The sequence below is a fragment of the Ambystoma mexicanum genome, chromosome 2p (genome assembly GCF_040938575.1).
Source record: "Ambystoma mexicanum isolate Mex_15411 chromosome 2p, UKY_AmexF1_1, whole genome shotgun sequence".
Lineage (NCBI taxonomy): Eukaryota > Metazoa > Chordata > Amphibia > Caudata > Ambystomatidae > Ambystoma > Ambystoma mexicanum.
Genome location: NC_090923.1, coordinates 1,403,593,949 through 1,403,612,937, shown reverse-complemented (window position 1 = coordinate 1,403,612,937; position 18,989 = coordinate 1,403,593,949). Strand labels below are relative to the sequence as shown.

The 18,989-nt window shown below is 46.9% G+C and overlaps 1 protein-coding gene across 30 annotated transcripts in view; it reads left to right on the top strand.

Annotated features, from left to right (window-relative positions):
• Positions 1 to 18,989, top strand: part of MAP4 (microtubule associated protein 4) — a 2,534,981-nt gene that overhangs the window by 296,890 nt on the left and 2,219,102 nt on the right. For all 30 annotated transcript variants that reach the window (XM_069645850.1, XM_069645857.1, XM_069645873.1 and 27 more), the window contains one exon: positions 1,158 to 1,415. In XM_069645850.1, the coding sequence (XP_069501951.1) occupies positions 1,178 to 1,415 (238 nt within the window). In that variant the 5' untranslated portion in view covers positions 1,158 to 1,177. The remainder of the gene's footprint in view (positions 1 to 1,157; positions 1,416 to 18,989) is intronic.

Below are 18,989 nucleotides of genomic sequence, written 5' to 3'. Positions count from 1 at the left end.
TCTAGTGTGTATCAAAGAAGCCTTTTTTATTTTCTGTTTGCCTATTTCAGGTTGGTTGATATTTGAAGTCCCCTGCTTGAGAACAAGCCAGTGAAGCTAGTTAAATGCCTTTACAAGGCATGAACAGGACAGAGTTTGTTAAATAAGTGTTGTAGACTCCATCACTTACTGGTGGTACTGACTGCTAACCGTTGACATATGCTCGCCCTTGTTTCATGTTTACTGTTGTCATTAGTGTCTTTGCCTTTAGAAAATACAACATATTGAGTCAAAAGATTGTGTCTGTGCCAATGAGACTCATGATAACCACAATACGATTATAGCACAAACAGAGCAGTTTATAGAAACAGAGTGCTGAATTATAATCTGCACCAAAAAATGTTTTCCAGTTGCATACCCGCACTTCACAACTTTTGCAGAAAGAAGAGCCGCCACTTGCTAGTTTCAACTGAGATTTCTGAAAGCTTGACCTTTTTTGTTGTCAAACTGTTTTTATGCCTTTCTATATAGCCTTTATTGGAGGTGGTTACCTGGACACAATGTGTACTTTAATTCGACTGCTGCAGTAACCTTTCAGAGAATTGTAACCGTCTTTCCTCCATACTTTCTGTGTAAATCAGTTTGATGCTTCCTTTGCTTGAGAAGTTTGATTCTACTGCCTTCTTCTTTGATTCAGCGTTACATCCTTTTAGTGTGTGGATCCCTGTCGCACATCTCTGTGAAACTCTGAATCGGCATGTAGAAGCAACAGTTCCCTGTATGAAGCATTAGTGTATGGATCCACACAACTTATATCGCCCTTCTCCTTGGTCTCCTTTCCTTCTTGGGCTCTATGAACTGGTCCTTGTCTTCTGAATGGCAAATCAGTAAGCTTGGTTATGGTGGTTCTGTATGAAATACGTTAGTGATGTGCTCGAGTCCGGGTCTGTGCTCCTGTTTTCGTGTGTTGTGTGTACTGTGACTTGAGGGCAGGATTTGTTTGAATCTGCAGAGAGCACTATGCTTTGGGGAGGGACTTTGTCACTATGCAATTTGTGTAGTTTTGAGGCATTTTGTTTAAGTAGATTGTCTTTACTCTGCCAGTTTGATGCTGTTTGGATTGTTCATCCTTCCTTCTCGCTCGCACCAAAAACTAAGCTGGTGTCTCTTTACTCTAGATTAAAAGTGTTAAAAGAAAATGGCAGACCTTGACAAAAATTTCAGCCTTGAGGATGCCCTAACAGACAACCCACCAGAGATCGAAGCAGAGATCAAGCGCGACTTTATCAGCACTCTTGAGGCAGAGCCTTATGATGATGTTGTTGGGGAAACCTGTGGTAAATCCGACTATGTCCCCCTGCTGGACGATGACGCAGCAAAGTCTGGGGACCAGGAACACAAAAACAAGTCCAAAAAAGATGGAACCCACGTGGAAAGTGAGTATTACCAATTTTCGTAACAGTGACATTGTTGTTTTTAGAAACCAATCCCAGTGTATCTATTATGCTATGCATTTGCACACTCTGAACCTAAAGGTTTCAGTATAGCCCAGTCTCTACAAACCGCTGAAGAAACTCCTGCAGTGGTGTATTTCAGTCTTTGCTCTGAGCTCCTAATTACATTAAGGACTTATGGGAGCTCTTGAGGGATCAATTCGAAGTAGAGACAGCTTTGAAAATTGGCCCAAAGATAGTGCCGCTTTATGGTCAGAGGAGTTCCCTTGTTGGATATAGTTCCATAGTGGCTAAAAATGGTTGTCATTTTTTTGCTGTCTGGATTGTTCTCCAATTAACATGCACATTTTTTTTTCAATGCCCCATTTTTTTAGCTGCATATTCTTTGCTTTGCCTGCGTATTTTTCACTTCTCTTCCTCGACATTACATTTCTTAAATGTCTCATATGCTGCCTTGCTTCCACTTAATAATCTGTTTTTGCTATGCTTTACTCTGGGTTTCTGCTACTTTAAAGCTTTGCAATATTTGGGATATTTTGACCCAATTTAATGGTGCTCTGTTCATGGAACCCAGGGAATCTGATTGAATTCTTCCTTCTTGGATTAAAGACTCAACAGTATCTGTGCATAACATGCTCAGCTCTTACTGGGTTATTTTACACACATCACTGTCTCCTTTATTCGCCTCCTCGGTTTCGTTTTGGCCAATTGGTTCTGATTGCTAACTGTTGCCATGTCCATGGTAGAGGGCTAACGAGATAAAATGGACAAAAGCGCTGCACCCAAACTTTCCATGCATCTTCTTGCCCATGCAAAGTGTAGTGCATTGGAACGGATACATAAAGCAATCAGCCGGCTTCTCCATCCTCTGTTGGCACCAGCTGGAGGAGTATCACTACACTTCTCTTTCCTGGCTGCAATCCTCCATCGATCGCTACAAATCGTAGCAATGTACATTTATTAAAATCCGATCCACAACATAGCAGGACGAAGCCCTGTGTGCCTACTACCCCCATTGCACACCACAAGGCTTTGACCAGCCCAAGATGGCCGTCCCGACGTCGACCGAGAAGCAGAACCTCCCTTGCTTCCCAATTCTGCCATACTAGAACCGGATTGGGTGCACAACGCCTTATCCCAGCCTATCCGCTACCGGCAGGCGTAAGCCGGCCCACCTTCTGTAAGGCCCGCATTTTGCAAAGCTCTTACCTGTCCTGAGACTGGCCAGAGAACTGCCAGGCGAGTACCCCTGCCGGTGCCTCCACCCACCCTTCCAAACAGCATCTACGGGTAAGCGCTACAGCCATGATATGCTTCACCCAATGCGAAATTGACTTGCCCGCACCAACCTCATAACTTTGAATCCACATGTAGACGCCTATTCCGTCCCCATCACATCGCTCAGAATAGCCCTCAACGCACTCCAACCACGACGGCTCAAGCTGCAGGCCCTTCTGCGCCAGCTCTCACGGTCTGCAAACATTTTTCAAAGACTTATTGCTAATCTTTATTAATTCACCACAAGACTCAGCACCGCCTGTCCTAACGCTCACAATTACAAAATATTATTAACCATTGTAACCCTACATTGTACACGAAGCACACCATACTACGCACTGTTATTATTGCTGATTCATTGCTGCTTAACTGATTCTTCACTGTATTCCATTGCTGCTTAGTTAAATCACTGCTGTAACCCATTAGTGTTTAGCCTAAAACTCGAACGTCCTATACCAACGGTTCAAAGTTAACAAGCATTATACATTGTTGTACTGCTGCATTTTACCGCAAGTATATCGTACTACGTACTGTTACTCAGTTGCTAATTTACATATATAGTCCCAGAACCTCCCGATGCATAGGCGATATCCCAACTCAGGATAACTGTCATAGCAGCCTAAGTCTTTGTCAAAGAATCACGTCCAGCATAGCTACACACTACAGTGTACCCCTAATGATAGATTGCCTAATCCTCAACATGTTTCCATTTTGCATTGTACCAAACAATATATTATGTACAGGAAGCCCATTCGGCTCTTATCTCAACAGCCTCACCAAACTAGGGTGCCCCCGCCACCACCCCATACTCTGCCCCACTCCATTCTTTCCCACCACAGCCCCATTTCAACTCCCCCAGTTCAGAAACGCCAACAATAGCCTTAACCAGCCAGAAATGTCCACACCAGGACGGTCCACACATACCCACAAGAAAATATTGAATACCCGCTGTCACCCATCAATAGGCATCACTAGACTCCATCGACTTAGAATGCGCACCCAGATTGACATGCACCAGCATACGCTCAACTCCAACACTCCAGTACCAATCAACTCTCTCCCCATCAAGGGCCCCATCAGGCTCCAACGACTTAGAGCATGCACCAATCCTAGCATCCCCCACCACAAACATCTCATAGACAATTCCACCTCCTATAACCAACCAAAGCGTGACCACTAATGCCCAAAACCCGACTACTAATACTGCACTCAAAAACGAACCCACCACTAATTTCAAAGCCACACATCAACGCCGGCTCACTAGGCGCACATGCCAGCGAAATTCATGACCTTATCATTGATCAGGAATTAGAACTACTCCTAGTCACTGAATCTTGGCTCCACCAAGACTCTGGACACCTACTCACCATTGCCATCCCACCTAATTACACCATCCTCAGAACAGACAGACTTAATTCTATCAGTGGTGGTGTAGCCATCATAGCAAAGTCTAATTTACAGCTACGATCATGTCTCATTGAAAATCCTGAAGGATACGAAATCCTGCAAGCCAAGTTCACTGTCGACCACAAAACCACCATCAATCTAGTAGTGATCTATAGGTCCCCCATCTCAAACACCCGACCAGAAACAGACATACCACTCCTACTAACACCCTTCATCAAACCCAAGACCAAATGTGTTATCCTTGGAGACCTAAACCTAGGCTTCAATGACCCCTTAGACCATAAAGCCAAAGCCCTCTACGTGGCCCTCATAGACATGCACTTCAACCAACTGGTCAACACCCCCACCCACAAAAAAGGGACAAAACTGGATTGGATATGATCTCTCAATACCACTATAACTATTGATTTTGTCATACCATTAGTCCGGTCAAACCACCACTGAGTGAACTTCACCCTCAACTGCAATGACATCTGCACCCCCATAAATATAATCCCAGGCACATGCGAAGCCAGGATCAGCCGTAAGCTTACTGCCGACAACCTGAACCCACTTTTAAACAAAGCCCTTACCACCCCGGTGATCACTTGTGATAATCAATGCTCATTAGCTAATACCGATCAGAAATGTCTTACAGAGGCAATAGACCAACTAGCACCAATCACGAACAAAATACGCCACCCAAACAAAAAAAAAATCATCCTTTTGGTTCAAGGATGAATTAGTAACACTCAGACGAACTAAACGCGCCCTTGAACACCTATGCAAAAAATCCCCTGCCAGTGCCATTAATATAGCCAATAAAGCATATAAAACAGCCATCACATTGCACACAGCTGATGCCTACAACCTCCGTATCTGCAATGCAGCATCAGACTCTAAGGAGTTGTTTTCTATCCTAAGAGAATTAGAGAACCCCATCCCAGCACCCAGCCCAACAAACATTAGCAAAGAATGGTGCACCACCATCCAAGATGCTCTCTCCTCCAAAATCCAACTGCTACAAAAGAAAATAATCACCAAAAGAACAATGCTAACTAGCAAAAACCATGCACCTACTACTCTTTCAGCACATAATGACCCAAACACACCACTATTCTACTTCACACCAGTTACCCAAGAACAAGTGAGCACCACTATCGCCAAGTTGAAAGCTTCCAACTGTAAAGGAGATAACTTTCCCACACATATAGTGAAAGACTGTGCTGCCTCCCTCAACCCCATCACCAACTTCGTCAATACCTCCTTCAGTACCAAACTAGTCCCAGCCAGCATCAAAGAAGCCTGGGTCACCCCTCTTCTAAAGAAACCTACCCTCGACCCCACTGTGCCCAATAACTACCGTCCCATTTTTACTCAAGATCATTGATAAAATAGCCTATTCACAAATTCAAACTCCTATCAGCTCTTGGGAGCTCGCCAATCGGGCTTCAGACTAGGGATGTAACGGTATAACGGTATACCGTTAAAGATACCGTGAACCACTTAATTGAACAATAATAACCGTCACATTGTTTATACCGTTCATACCGTTTATACCGTTCAGTGTGCTTTTCAATCTGATTTGGAAAGGCTGCAGTAAGCAATTGCTGCGCAGTCTTGGTTTTGCACTGTTGGATGTGCCGTCTGCCAAGTAGTTTCAGTTGGAGCAGTTTTTAATGCCATTCCATAAACCACACGTGCCTTACACAAAATCAATATGTTAGCAATAGGAAGAATAGATACAGTGCCAAGAAGGAAAAGGGTTTACTTTGGGGTGGAGGCTTTGGGGTTTATATATTTATAATGGATAATGTTCTCCAAACATATGGCAATGGGGATTTCCCTGGTTCTATCATTGAATTTACATATAATAAGTCACACTGCGAAATTCACTCATCTCTGTGGGTATTCCCTGCTGCCATACCAAAGGGTAACATGTGAGTGATTACTGAACACCTTTTGGCCCACAAGTACACTAAAGGCTATAACGTAAAGAGAAAGTGTGTGTGCGTGTGCGTGTACAAGCGTATACTACCATCAACCTCCATTGATCTGTGGCATGCAGGTTATCAAGATGGCAACATGTTCATCTTCACCAGTAGCCAGTGGGGAAGCAAAAAGCCTAAATGACCACTTAAGAAAAGCTATTCAGTTTGCTTTGCCAGTTGCAGCAGGCCTCCACCCCACCCCCTCCTCTCCACACGTGCGTTTGGTGGAAGCAAGGCATTTCAGTGGAAAGTATGTTGAAAAGCCCAATTCTGGCCCTGGGTGCCTGGTTTTGTTTGTGATTTATGACCTTTTAGAAAATATTTGTTAAGATCAGTTAACTCCACCTGCTATACCGCGATAACCATGATATACCGTCAATTGGCAAGAAGGTTATCGTACCGTCATAAAACGAATACCGTGACACCCCTACTTCAGACCCAACCACATCACGGAAATTGCACTCATAGACTTGAAATCTCAGATGGACACCATTAGGGACTCAAGGAAACCCTGCATGCTATTACTACTAGACTTATCAGCTGCGTTCGATCTTGTAGATCACGACAAACTCTGCACCACCTTAGCCAACGACTTCAATTTCTCAAGCAATGCCAACCTCTGGGTCAAATTGTTCCTTTCTGAACGCACATCCAGAGTCTCCATAGGCATAGTAGCCGCGGATCCCATAGCAGTCCCCATAGGGGTACCGCAAGGCTCCTGCCTCTCGCCAATGCTATATAACGCTTATACCAAACTCCTTTTTGCAGCGCTAGATGATATGGGTGTCATCTACACTCATTTTGCAGAGGACACCCAGATCCTTGTTCCCTTCACTGGGAACTATGACCAAGACACCCTAACTATTAATAGTCTACTCCGTCATCCAAAACTGGATGGCGCTAAACGATCTTTGCCTCAATGTTGAGAAGACGGAAATTCTCATTGTGGGCTTTCAATGAAAAATAACTTCTCTCCATGCAGATTACGCCGCCATCAACATTGACGGCACCATGATCCCAATACTCAAACAAGTCAAAACACTAGGAGTCTATCTGGATACCAACCTCTCTATGACCAAACCTATCTCTGCACTATCCTCATCGAAACACTTGTGTATAGGCGCGTTACAAATGCCATATCATATCATATCCACCTCTTACACATCCAAACTCAACGCGTTAATAGCTAATGGCTAGAACACACTAATAGCTTAAAACACTAATGGCTTAAAAAACACTAATAGCTAGTGTATGAATGGTCATAATTGGAGTACCACAGCTAATGATGTTAGTACTTAGTTATCTGATGACTTGTCTTTTTCCCTTTTCCAACCTTTTTCCATGTACCTCTGCTTTCCCACTTCACTTTTCTCCCTTTTCACTTTTTTCAGTCACTCCTTCTATTCGGCCTCAGGTTTTCCCTTTCTCTCCTCACTTATTTTTTCTACCTTCCTCGTCTTTTAATCCCATTCATAAAAGCCATATAAATGAGCGATTTAGAAGTATCTGCGTGATTTTATCATTGCAGAATGGTCTGCAGCGGAAATGTCTGCATGCGAAATGTACGCAACACAGAAATGTTCGTACATTTCCCATGCGGACATCCATTAAAAGCAGATTCACACACACTCTCACTCGCACCCCCAGCACACCCGCACCCGCCTACTTCCCTTCCCTTCAGACAGTGTCCCTGCGGCGCCGGTTCCCTTTCACTTCTGTGATCGGGAACCGGTGCTGCAGGGTCCTTTTTCTTTTTTACTTTGGGTGAGCTGCGGGGGGTGTCCCCCTGCAACCTCTGCCCACTATACTGTATAGTTTAGTGAGTGGGGTGTTGCGGGGGACACCCCTGCAACTCCTGGCTCTTTTTTTCTTTGTTACTGGCGCGGCCTGGGGGGGGGGGGCTTGTCCCCCACAACACCCCGCTCACTGTAGTGAGCGGGGTGTTGTGGGGGACACCCACCATGGCCCATACCCACCCCACCAAAACACCCAAACACATACCACGAAAAGTTCAAACTTTTGGTAGTTGGAACTTTTTATGGTGTGTGTTTTAGGTCTTTTGGTGGGGTCGGTAATTTTTATTCAGACTTTTTGTCCGAAACCATTTAGAAGGAAGGGAGCGATAGAAATTTGGCTTTGCTTGCTATGGAAGATATTTGTTAATAAGCAAAGATTGTTGATGACGTTTACAGTTTCTAAATTTAAACCCGTCTACCTTTTGATTGACTAGAAGCAGTTTTCTTTTGCCTCTCTGAGAATTACTGGATGTGCACTTTCGGTGCAACCTGCAAGGTCCGGCCTTTGACAGATGGAAATGAGTTTGTGTGCCTGATATGAACTTTGTTCTTGTTTCCTGTTGTCAGTTCCTAACCGTTTAGTAATGTTAAAAATGGAGATAGCTGGGTTTCAACACTATAGTTTTTATGAAGAAAAAGATTAACCTCAAAAGTTTAAGATTGTCTTTGTGGGAAATATTTTGTACATTCTGCAGACGGCATTCCTCCCAATAAGCCTTATTAAAATCTCTGTTACTTAAAGTAGAATTCCAGCATGCTTAACTGTTTCTTCTGAGTCTAGTTTATATTTTTCATATACGATAAATTAATATTCTTACATTTTTTCTGTTCTTTGAGATTATTTCATTTTCCCAAGTCATTCTTTTCCCCTCCAGTACAGAGTAATTTCTTCATCCAGTCGGCTGCCTCTTTTTGCTGTTTCTAAAAATTGACTAGCTTGTTTTCCATGATCAGATGTGAGTTAATGGAAATCTGCAAAATGCACATTCCATCCCTTTCGTCCTGCTCGCACATCTTTCACTCCCCCATGCACCCTCCATATTCCCCTTTGCCGTAGTCCTCATGAATAGCATTTCCTAACCTGTCCCTGTTCCAATGTTGCCTCCATTCGAAGGGATTGTGTCCTCCGACGTATTCCTTATCTTTGATAGATCATCTCCAGCTTGCTGGCCTCGGAGACATTTTTCAGTAGAGGGCGCTGCGCGTCGAGGTCCCTCGAGCCGATGTCCCTCGACGGCCTCCGTATCGGCACCGATGTCACCACGCGTATAAATAGACTCGCGCAGCGTCCGTTGCTCAGTTCCGTTTTTCCGTGCTTCGTGGGGCCTCGAAATATCGTTGCTCAGTTCTTAAGTCAAATATATCAATATATTCCTCGTGAATACCGACTCGTACTCGATGGCTTCCTCACGCGAACCGACGACTCCACGGTCCGGCTTCAAAAAATGTCGAGACTGTGGAAAGAAAATGTTGTTGACGGATCCTCACAGGATCTGTTTGTGGTGCCTGGGAATCGAGCACCATTGTTCGGAGTGCGAGGACTGCATGTCCATGACGGCGAAAGCCTTGAAGGAGCGTAAGGGGAAGCGCGAGAGAGGTAAGGCAGTTAAAACTTCTTCGAAAGTTTCCTCAGCGGAGTCGAGACATTCGTCTCCTCACCATCACAAGACATTCTCGTTCTAGGTCTCGAAGCAGCTCCCATCGCTCTTCGAGGTCTAAGCGTTCAAAAAAGAGACGTCGAAGAACCCCTTCCTCGTCTTCGTCTTCTTCCGTTTCCCCAAAAAGGGTCTCCTGCCCCACAAAACATGGCTCTCAGGCTGAGTGGGAGGAATTCAGGAAAAAGATGCTAAGCGTATTCGAGAAAGCGGCCTCGACCCCCTCGGAGACTGCTGAGGGTGATACCCTGGGTGAACGACCCGAAAAATCAAAAAGCCGCGAGTCGCAGTACCCGGCGAAAGAAGCCACTCGAGAGCGTCACAAACCCTCGAGTAAAGACAAGGTTGCGTCTTCGACGCCGTCGTCGAAGATCCCTTCGACACATAGATCGGCATCGTCAACGCCGTTATCGAAGGGTTCTTCGACGCACAGGTCAGTCGAATCGACGCCGAGAAAGGATAAGCCCACGTCCACCTCACAGCCAGTGGCCATACCCAGAGCCTCGAGCACGAGACTGTCGTCGACATCCTCGAGTAGAATCCCGATAGTCTCGAGTTCATCGAGGCCTCTACCACCTTTCTCGACTCCTTTTTCGATGGCTTTGAAGTCTTTAACGTCTGCGTCGACGACGTCTACGTTTTCTCAGCCAATCATGACAAATTTGGCTCCTTCTGCCCTGGAAATGGGATTTATACCATTTTCAAGACCTGACCACTCCAGGGTCTTATCTTCTATTTATGAAGAAGGGGAGGATTCGGATCAGGAAAGACCTTTTGAGTTGCGTGGGATCTGCAACTCCTGCACCAGAGGAATTTACCTCTGAGGAAGGTAGGTTGAAAGACCTCCATGAAACCCTACAGGAAGCAAGTGGGTTGGACACTTCCCCAGAAGTGGAGTTTGCCACACCAGACCCAGGGGAACATGCTGAAACCCCTTAAAGAACCTTGATGGCAAGGATAATGGAGTTTATGGGATGGTCCACACCCTCACTTTTCAGCAAGACGACCTCACAGACCTCTTGGTCAAAGGTCCACAGGAGGATCCTGTGGTGCCATTTCATGCGGCATTACAAAGGAGAATATTGGCAAACTGGGAAACACCTCAGGTAACCCTGGCGGTTAACAAATTATCAGCTAAATATCGGGTGTCTTCTGCTGACCCTGAATATTTATCCAAACACCCAACTCCGGAGAGTCTGGTTGTTCAGGCAGCTACTTCAGCAGGTAGTAAATCGGCTTACCCTACTGTTCCACAGGACAGGGATGATAAGAGATATGACTCTATGGCCAAAAAAGTATTTTCCACATGTAGCATGGCGTTGAAATCCATCAATGCTACTTGTACGCTCGCAAGTTTCAGCCACACACTTTGGGAGTGTGCTTCATCAGCGGCTGACTGCCTCCCGGAGGGAGAAGAAAGGAAAGCGTTTCTCAACATCATTAAGGATGGTAAGGACGCAATGTGCGAATCCCTTCAGACTGGCATCGATTCTGCTGACGGTATCAGCAGGGCCATGGCGGCAAGTACAACAACCAGGACGGCTCTTCTTTGTTTGGTAAGAAGGCGGATGACAGTTTAGAAAAACTACAAACATCAAAGGCAGCAGCAAAATCCTTAGGAGCTGCTATCCGTCAGACACCATATCGCCCCTCAGGAACCTCTTGGAGAGGTAAGTCCTTTTGCTTCTATTCCGCATTCGGAAAGGGCAGAGGACAGCCGGTTCGAAGGGGTCAGAAGAAATTCACCTGAGGTGGACGGGATAAAAACACAAAAGCCGCAGCAGGTGCCTCTTTACCCTCGGCATCTGCATCAGCCGCCGAAAAACCGCTCTGAGGACTCTCTTCACAAAACACCAGTAGGGGGCAGGTCAACTCAACATCTGACGGAATGGCAGGCTATTACGTCAGATGCTTGGACATTGGAGACAGTTGCCCAAGGTTACTGCCTACCTTTTCTACGCATCCCTCAGAATCATCCACCGGGAAACGGCTCTCTGAGAGTTCCAGATCTGCTCCTCTTGCAGGAAATTGTAGACCTGCTAGAGAAAGGTGCCATAGAACCGGTACCTGTAGCGGAGAGGAACAAGGACCTCCTTCAGATTCCGGACAAGGTGGCTCGAGACCTTCAGTGGTGGGCCTGCCAGGAAAACATCTTGAAGGGGGAACTGTTTTGGCAACCATGGCCGGAGATACCAGTAGTCACAGATGCCTCACTCACAGGGTGGGGAGCCCACACCAACGACTTGACCATCAGCGGTCGTTGGTCTCCATCGGAGTCCAGACTACATATCAACCTGTTAGCGCTGAGAACAATCAGACTAGCGCTGAAGGATTTTCTGCCATCTGTACAGGGCAAAAATGTCCTGATAATGACGGACAACACAGTGGCCATGCACTACCTCAACAAAAGGAGGCGTAGGATCACTACCACTGTGCAGAGAGGCAATGCAGCTCTGGTTTGGGGCAATTCAAGAAGGAATCTCTCTATCGGCAGTCCACCTAGCCGGAGAGAAGAACTTGACGGCGGACGCTCTGAGCAGGCAGGGTACAGTCTCCCACGAGTGGGAACTAGCACAGGAAGTCCTTCAGGAGATCTTTGCCCTTTGGGGAACCCCTCAAGTGGATCTGTTTGCCACCAGTACCAACAGAAAATGCGATCTGTTTTGTTCAAGGGAATTTCCCCCAAGAGGGAGCTCTAGGGGACGCGTTCGTAGTGGACTGGGAGTTTCCACTCCTGTACGCGTTTCCACCAGTCCCTGTCATTCTTCAAATGATCAGGAGGTTGAGCAGATTCCGGCATACCATAATCCTAATTGCCCCAGACTGGGCCAGGAGAACTTGGTACCCGGACCTTCTGGACATGTCCATCTGCCCTCCAATTCGTCTTCCACTCAAGGAGAATCTTCTCTCACAGAAGGGAGGTCAGGTTCTCCATCCAGACATCAGAACCCTCAACCTTCACGCTTGGCTTCTGAAAGGTTGAGATACAAGGATTGGGACCTCCCTGATGACGTAATGAGTGTTGCTTTCAGCCAGAAGGCCAGCAACAAAGTCTTTATACTGCTGCCGTTGGAACAAGTTTTGCAGCTGGTGTAGAGAAGAGAATATCGACCCCTTTTCATGTGGTACACCAACGGTGTTATCCTTTCTACTCTACTTGGCAAATTCAGGCCTTCAAGTTGGCACTACAAAGGGCTATCTCGCAGCGCTATCGATCTTCAAGCGCACTGCCTAGGAACCTTCGTATTTCAAATTACCCTTAGTAATACAATTTCTAAAGGGATTAACTAATGTCTACCCTCCAAGACCTTTCCAGGTTCCTTTATGGGACTTAAATTTAGTCTTAAATTTCCCGATGGGTACTCCTTTCGAACCACTCCACTCTTGTTCGCTAAGATTTCTCACCCTTAGAACTGTCTTATTAGTGGCTTTAACATCTGCTAGAAGGGTGAGCGAATTACAAGCTCTATCTTGTAAACCCCCTCATACAATTTTCCATAAAGACAAGGTTGCCTACAGGTGAAGCCTAATTTCCTCCCAAAGGTGGTTTCTGAATTCCAATTCACTCATAAAATTACCTTACCTTCATTCTATACGCCTCCCCATCCGTGGAAAGAGGAGAAAGGCTACATAGGCTGGACCCAAGGCGGGCTTTAAGCTTTTACATCAGCAGACTTGCTAGGATTAGACGAGCAGTCCAACTGTTCGTGGGTTACTCAGGGCACAAGTTGGGACTACCGATAACAAAACAAACCATTTCCAGATGGATTATTTTGGCCATCCTGGAATGTTGCAAACTGGCAGTGAAAGAGCCTCCTCAAAATCTTAGAGCTCATTCAACCAGGGGTATCGCAGCCTCCTCGGCCCTCCAAAGAGGGGTTCCGGTTCGAGACATATGTGCGGCTGCCACATGGTCGTCCGCACATACTTTCACAAGATTTTACAACCTGGATTCCTCCTCTAGTCAAGAGACTAGGTTTGGCAAAGCCATATTACATTCGGTTCATTCCTAAAAGGAAACCTGGCGTTTTACTCCCACCTCCAATTGCACACCACTGCTATGGGAGTCTTATCAAAGATAAGGAATATGTCGGAGGAAACAATCCCTTTGAAGAACAAGTTACTTCTTACCTTGTAACGCTCTTTCAATGGGATGTAACTCCGACGTATTCCTTATCGCTTTACAAAGGTAGCGGGCGCCCCTCTCTCGCAAGAACAGACATGATAACCTGTTCAGTGGTTATTAACCACTTGAGAGTTCGCAGCCACTGCTTTTACTCACTGTGCCTTTCACAGATGGGAAATATCCATTTGCATATCAGTCTTTGTCCTGCCCAGGGGCAGTCCAGCACCGAAATACAATGGCAATTTCAATCTGAACGAGAGTACCACCAGCAACCCCATACACGTGTTTCACCCTTGTTGGGGATCATCAGTGAGGTGAAGCTGATGCCTCTCTAAGCACAGTGAGAGGGAGACCACGTCTGGTTGCCCCCAGGAGACCTAGGGTTACCAATCCCAGGTTCCTTAAAAAATAGTTTTACAAAGGTAGCGGGCGCCCCTCTCTCGCAAGAACAGACATGATAACCTGTTCAGTGGTTATTAACCACTTGAGAGTTCGCAGCCACTGCTTTTACTCACTGTGCCTTTCACAGATGGGAAATATCCATTTGCATATCAGTCTTTGTCCTGCCCAGGGGCAGTCCAGCACCGAAATACAATGGCAATTTCAATCTGAACGAGAGTACCACCAGCAACCCCATACACGTGTTTCACCCTTGTTGGGGATCATCAGTGAGGTGAAGCTGATGCCTCTCTAAGCACAGTGAGAGGGAGACCACGTCTGGTTGCCCCCAGGAGACCTAGGGTTACCAATCCCAGGTTCCTTAAAAAATAGTTTTACAAAGGTAGCGGGCGCCCCTCTCTCGCAAGAACAGACATGATAACCTGTTCAGTGGTTATTAACCACTTGAGAGTTCGCAGCCACTGCTTTTACTCACTGTGCCTTTCACAGATGGGAAATATCCATTTGCATATCAGTCTTTGTCCTGCCCAGGGGCAGTCCAGCACCGAAATACAATGGCAATTTCAATCTGAACGAGAGTACCACCAGCAACCCCATACACGTGTTTCACCCTTGTTGGGGATCATCAGTGAGGTGAAGCTGATGCCTCTCTAAGCACAGTGAGAGGGAGACCACGTCTGGTTGCCCCCAGGAGACCTAGGGTTACCAATCCCAGGTTCCTTAAAAAATAGTTTTACAAAGGTAGCGGGCGCCCCTCTCTCGCAAGAACAGACATGATAACCTGTTCAGTGGTTATTAACCACTTGAGAGTTCGCAGCCACTGCTTTTACTCACTGTGCCTTTCACAGATGGGAAATATCCATTTGCATATCAGTCTTTGTCCTGCCCAGGGGCAGTCCAGCACCGAAATACAATGGCAATTTCAATCTGAACGAGAGTACCACCAGCAACCCCATACACGTGTTTCACCCTTGTTGGGGATCATCAGTGAGGTGAAGCTGATGCCTCTCTAAGCACAGTGAGAGGGAGACCACGTCTGGTTGCCCCCAGGAGACCTAGGGTTACCAATCCCAGGTTCCTTAAAAAATAGTTTTACAAAGGTAGCGGGCGCCCCTCTCTCGCAAGAACAGACATGATAACCTGTTCAGTGGTTATTAACCACTTGAGAGTTCGCAGCCACTGCTTTTACTCACTGTGCCTTTCACAGATGGGAAATATCCATTTGCATATCAGTCTTTGTCCTGCCCAGGGGCAGTCCAGCACCGAAATACAATGGCAATTTCAATCTGAACGAGAGTACCACCAGCAACCCCATACACGTGTTTCACCCTTGTTGGGGATCATCAGTGAGGTGAAGCTGATGCCTCTCTAAGCACAGTGAGAGGGAGACCACGTCTGGTTGCCCCCAGGAGACCTAGGGTTACCAATCCCAGGTTCCTTAAAAAATAGTTTTACAAAGGTAGCGGGCGCCCCTCTCTCGCAAGAACAGACATGATAACCTGTTCAGTGGTTATTAACCACTTGAGAGTTCGCAGCCACTGCTTTTACTCACTGTGCCTTTCACAGATGGGAAATATCCATTTGCATATCAGTCTTTGTCCTGCCCAGGGGCAGTCCAGCACCGAAATACAATGGCAATTTCAATCTGAACGAGAGTACCACCAGCAACCCCATACACGTGTTTCACCCTTGTTGGGGATCATCAGTGAGGTGAAGCTGATGCCTCTCTAAGCACAGTGAGAGGGAGACCACGTCTGGTTGCCCCCAGGAGACCTAGGGTTACCAATCCCAGGTTCCTTAAAAAATAGTTTTACAAAGGTAGCGGGCGCCCCTCTCTCGCAAGAACAGACATGATAACCTGTTCAGTGGTTATTAACCACTTGAGAGTTCGCAGCCACTGCTTTTACTCACTGTGCCTTTCACAGATGGGAAATATCCATTTGCATATCAGTCTTTGTCCTGCCCAGGGGCAGTCCAGCACCGAAATACAATGGCAATTTCAATCTGAACGAGAGTACCACCAGCAACCCCATACACGTGTTTCACCCTTGTTGGGGATCATCAGTGAGGTGAAGCTGATGCCTCTCTAAGCACAGTGAGAGGGAGACCACGTCTGGTTGCCCCCAGGAGACCTAGGGTTACCAATCCCAGGTTCCTTAAAAAATAGTTTTACAAAGGTAGCGGGCGCCCCTCTCTCGCAAGAACAGACATGATAACCTGTTCAGTGGTTATTAACCACTTGAGAGTTCGCAGCCACTGCTTTTACTCACTGTGCCTTTCACAGATGGGAAATATCCATTTGCATATCAGTCTTTGTCCTGCCCAGGGGCAGTCCAGCACCGAAATACAATGGCAATTTCAATCTGAACGAGAGTACCACCAGCAACCCCATACACGTGTTTCACCCTTGTTGGGGATCATCAGTGAGGTGAAGCTGATGCCTCTCTAAGCACAGTGAGAGGGAGACCACGTCTGGTTGCCCCCAGGAGACCTAGGGTTACCAATCCCAGGTTCCTTAAAAAATAGTTTTACAAAGGTAGCGGGCGCCCCTCTCTCGCAAGAACAGACATGATAACCTGTTCAGTGGTTATTAACCACTTGAGAGTTCGCAGCCACTGCTTTTACTCACTGTGCCTTTCACAGATGGGAAATATCCATTTGCATATCAGTCTTTGTCCTGCCCAGGGGCAGTCCAGCACCGAAATACAATGGCAATTTCAATCTGAACGAGAGTACCACCAGCAACCCCATACACGTGTTTCACCCTTGTTGGGGATCATCAGTGAGGTGAAGCTGATGCCTCTCTAAGCACAGTGAGAGGGAGACCACGTCTGGTTGCCCCCAGGAGACCTAGGGTTACCAATCCCAGGTTCCTTAAAAAATAGTTTTACAAAGGTAGCGGGCGCCCCTCTCTCGCAAGAACAGACATGATAACCTGTTCAGTGGTTATTAACCACTTGAGAGTTCGCAGGTTATCAGGCCTTGTTCTGTCGAGAGAGGGGCGCCCGCTACCTTTCCAAACTAAATTTCAAGGAACCTGGGATTGGTAACCCTAGGTCTCCTGGGGGCAACCAGACGTGGTCTCCCTCTCACTGTGCTTAGAGAGGCATCAGCTTCACCTCACTGATGATCCCCAACAAGGGTGAAACAGGTGTATGGGGTTGCTGGTGGTACTCTCGTTCAGGTTGGAATTGCCATTGCATTTCGGTGCTGGACTGCCCCTGGGCAGGACAAAGACTGATATGCAAATGGATATTTCCCATCTGTGAAAGGCACAGTGAGTAAAAGCAGTGGCTGCGAACTCTCAAGTGGTTAATAACCACTGAACAGGTTATCAGGCCTTGTTCTGTCGAGAGAGGGGCGCCCGCTACCTTTCCAAACTAAATTTCAAGGAACCTGGGATTGGTAACCCTAGGTCTCCTGGGGGCAACCAGACGTGGTCTCCCTCTCACTGTGCTTAGAGAGGCATCAGCTTCACCTCACTGATGATCCCCAACAAGGGTGAAACAGGTGTATGGGGTTGCTGGTGGTACTCTCGTTCAGGTTGGAATTGCCATTGCATTTCGGTGCTGGACTGCCCCTGGGCAGGACAAAGACTGATATGCAAATGGATATTTCCCATCTGTGAAAGGCACAGTGAGTAAAAGCAGTGGCTGCGAACTCTCAAGTGGTTAATAACCACTGAACAGGTTATCAGGCCTTGTTCTGTCGAGAGAGGGGCGCCCGCTACCTTTCCAAACTAAATTTCAAGGAACCTGGGATTGGTAACCCTAGGTCTCCTGGGGGCAACCAGACGTGGTCTCCCTCTCACTGTGCTTAGAGAGGCATCAGCTTCACCTCACTGATGATCCCCAACAAGGGTGAAACAGGTGTATGGGGTTGCTGGGGTACTCTCGTTCAGGTTGGAATTGCCATTGCATTTCGGTGCTGGACTGCCCCTGGGCAGGACAAAGACTGATATGCAAATGGATATTTCCCATCTGTGAAAGGCACAGTGAGTAAAAGCAGTGGCTGCGAACTCTCAAGTGGTTAATAACCACTGAACAGGTTATCAGGCCTTGTTCTGTCGAGAGAGGGGCGCCCGCTACCTTTCCAAACTAAATTTCAAGGAACCTGGGATTGGTAACCCTAGGTCTCCTGGGGGCAACCAGACGTGGTCTCCCTCTCACTGTGCTTAGAGAGGCATCAGCTTCACCTCACTGATGATCCCCAACAAGGGTGAAACAGGTGTATGGGGTTGCTGGTGGTACTCTCGTTCAGGTTGGAATTGCCATTGCATTTCGGTGCTGGACTGCCCCTGGGCAGGACAAAGACTGATATGCAAATGGATATTTCCCATCTGTGAAAGGCACAGTGAGTAAAAGCAGTGGCTGCGAACTCTCAAGTGGTTAATAACCACTGAACAGGTTATCAGGCCTTGTTCTGTCGAGAGAGGGGCGCCCGCTACCTTTCCAAACTAAATTTCAAGGAACCTGGGATTGGTAACCCTAGGTCTCCTGGGGGCAACCAGACGTGGTCTCCCTCTCACTGTGCTTAGAGAGGCATCAGCTTCACCTCACTGATGATCCCCAACAAGGGTGAAACAGGTGTATGGGGTTGCTGGTGGTACTCTCGTTCAGGTTGGAATTGCCATTGCATTTCGGTGCTGGACTGCCCCTGGGCAGGACAAAGACTGATATGCAAATGGATATTTCCCATCTGTGAAAGGCACAGTGAGTAAAAGCAGTGGCTGCGAACTCTCAAGTGGTTAATAACCACTGAACAGGTTATCAGGCCTTGTTCTGTCGAGAGAGGGGCGCCCGCTACCTTTCCAAACTAAATTTCAAGGAACCTGGGATTGGTAACCCTAGGTCTCCTGGGGGCAACCAGACGTGGTCTCCCTCTCACTGTGCTTAGAGAGGCATCAGCTTCACCTCACTGATGAT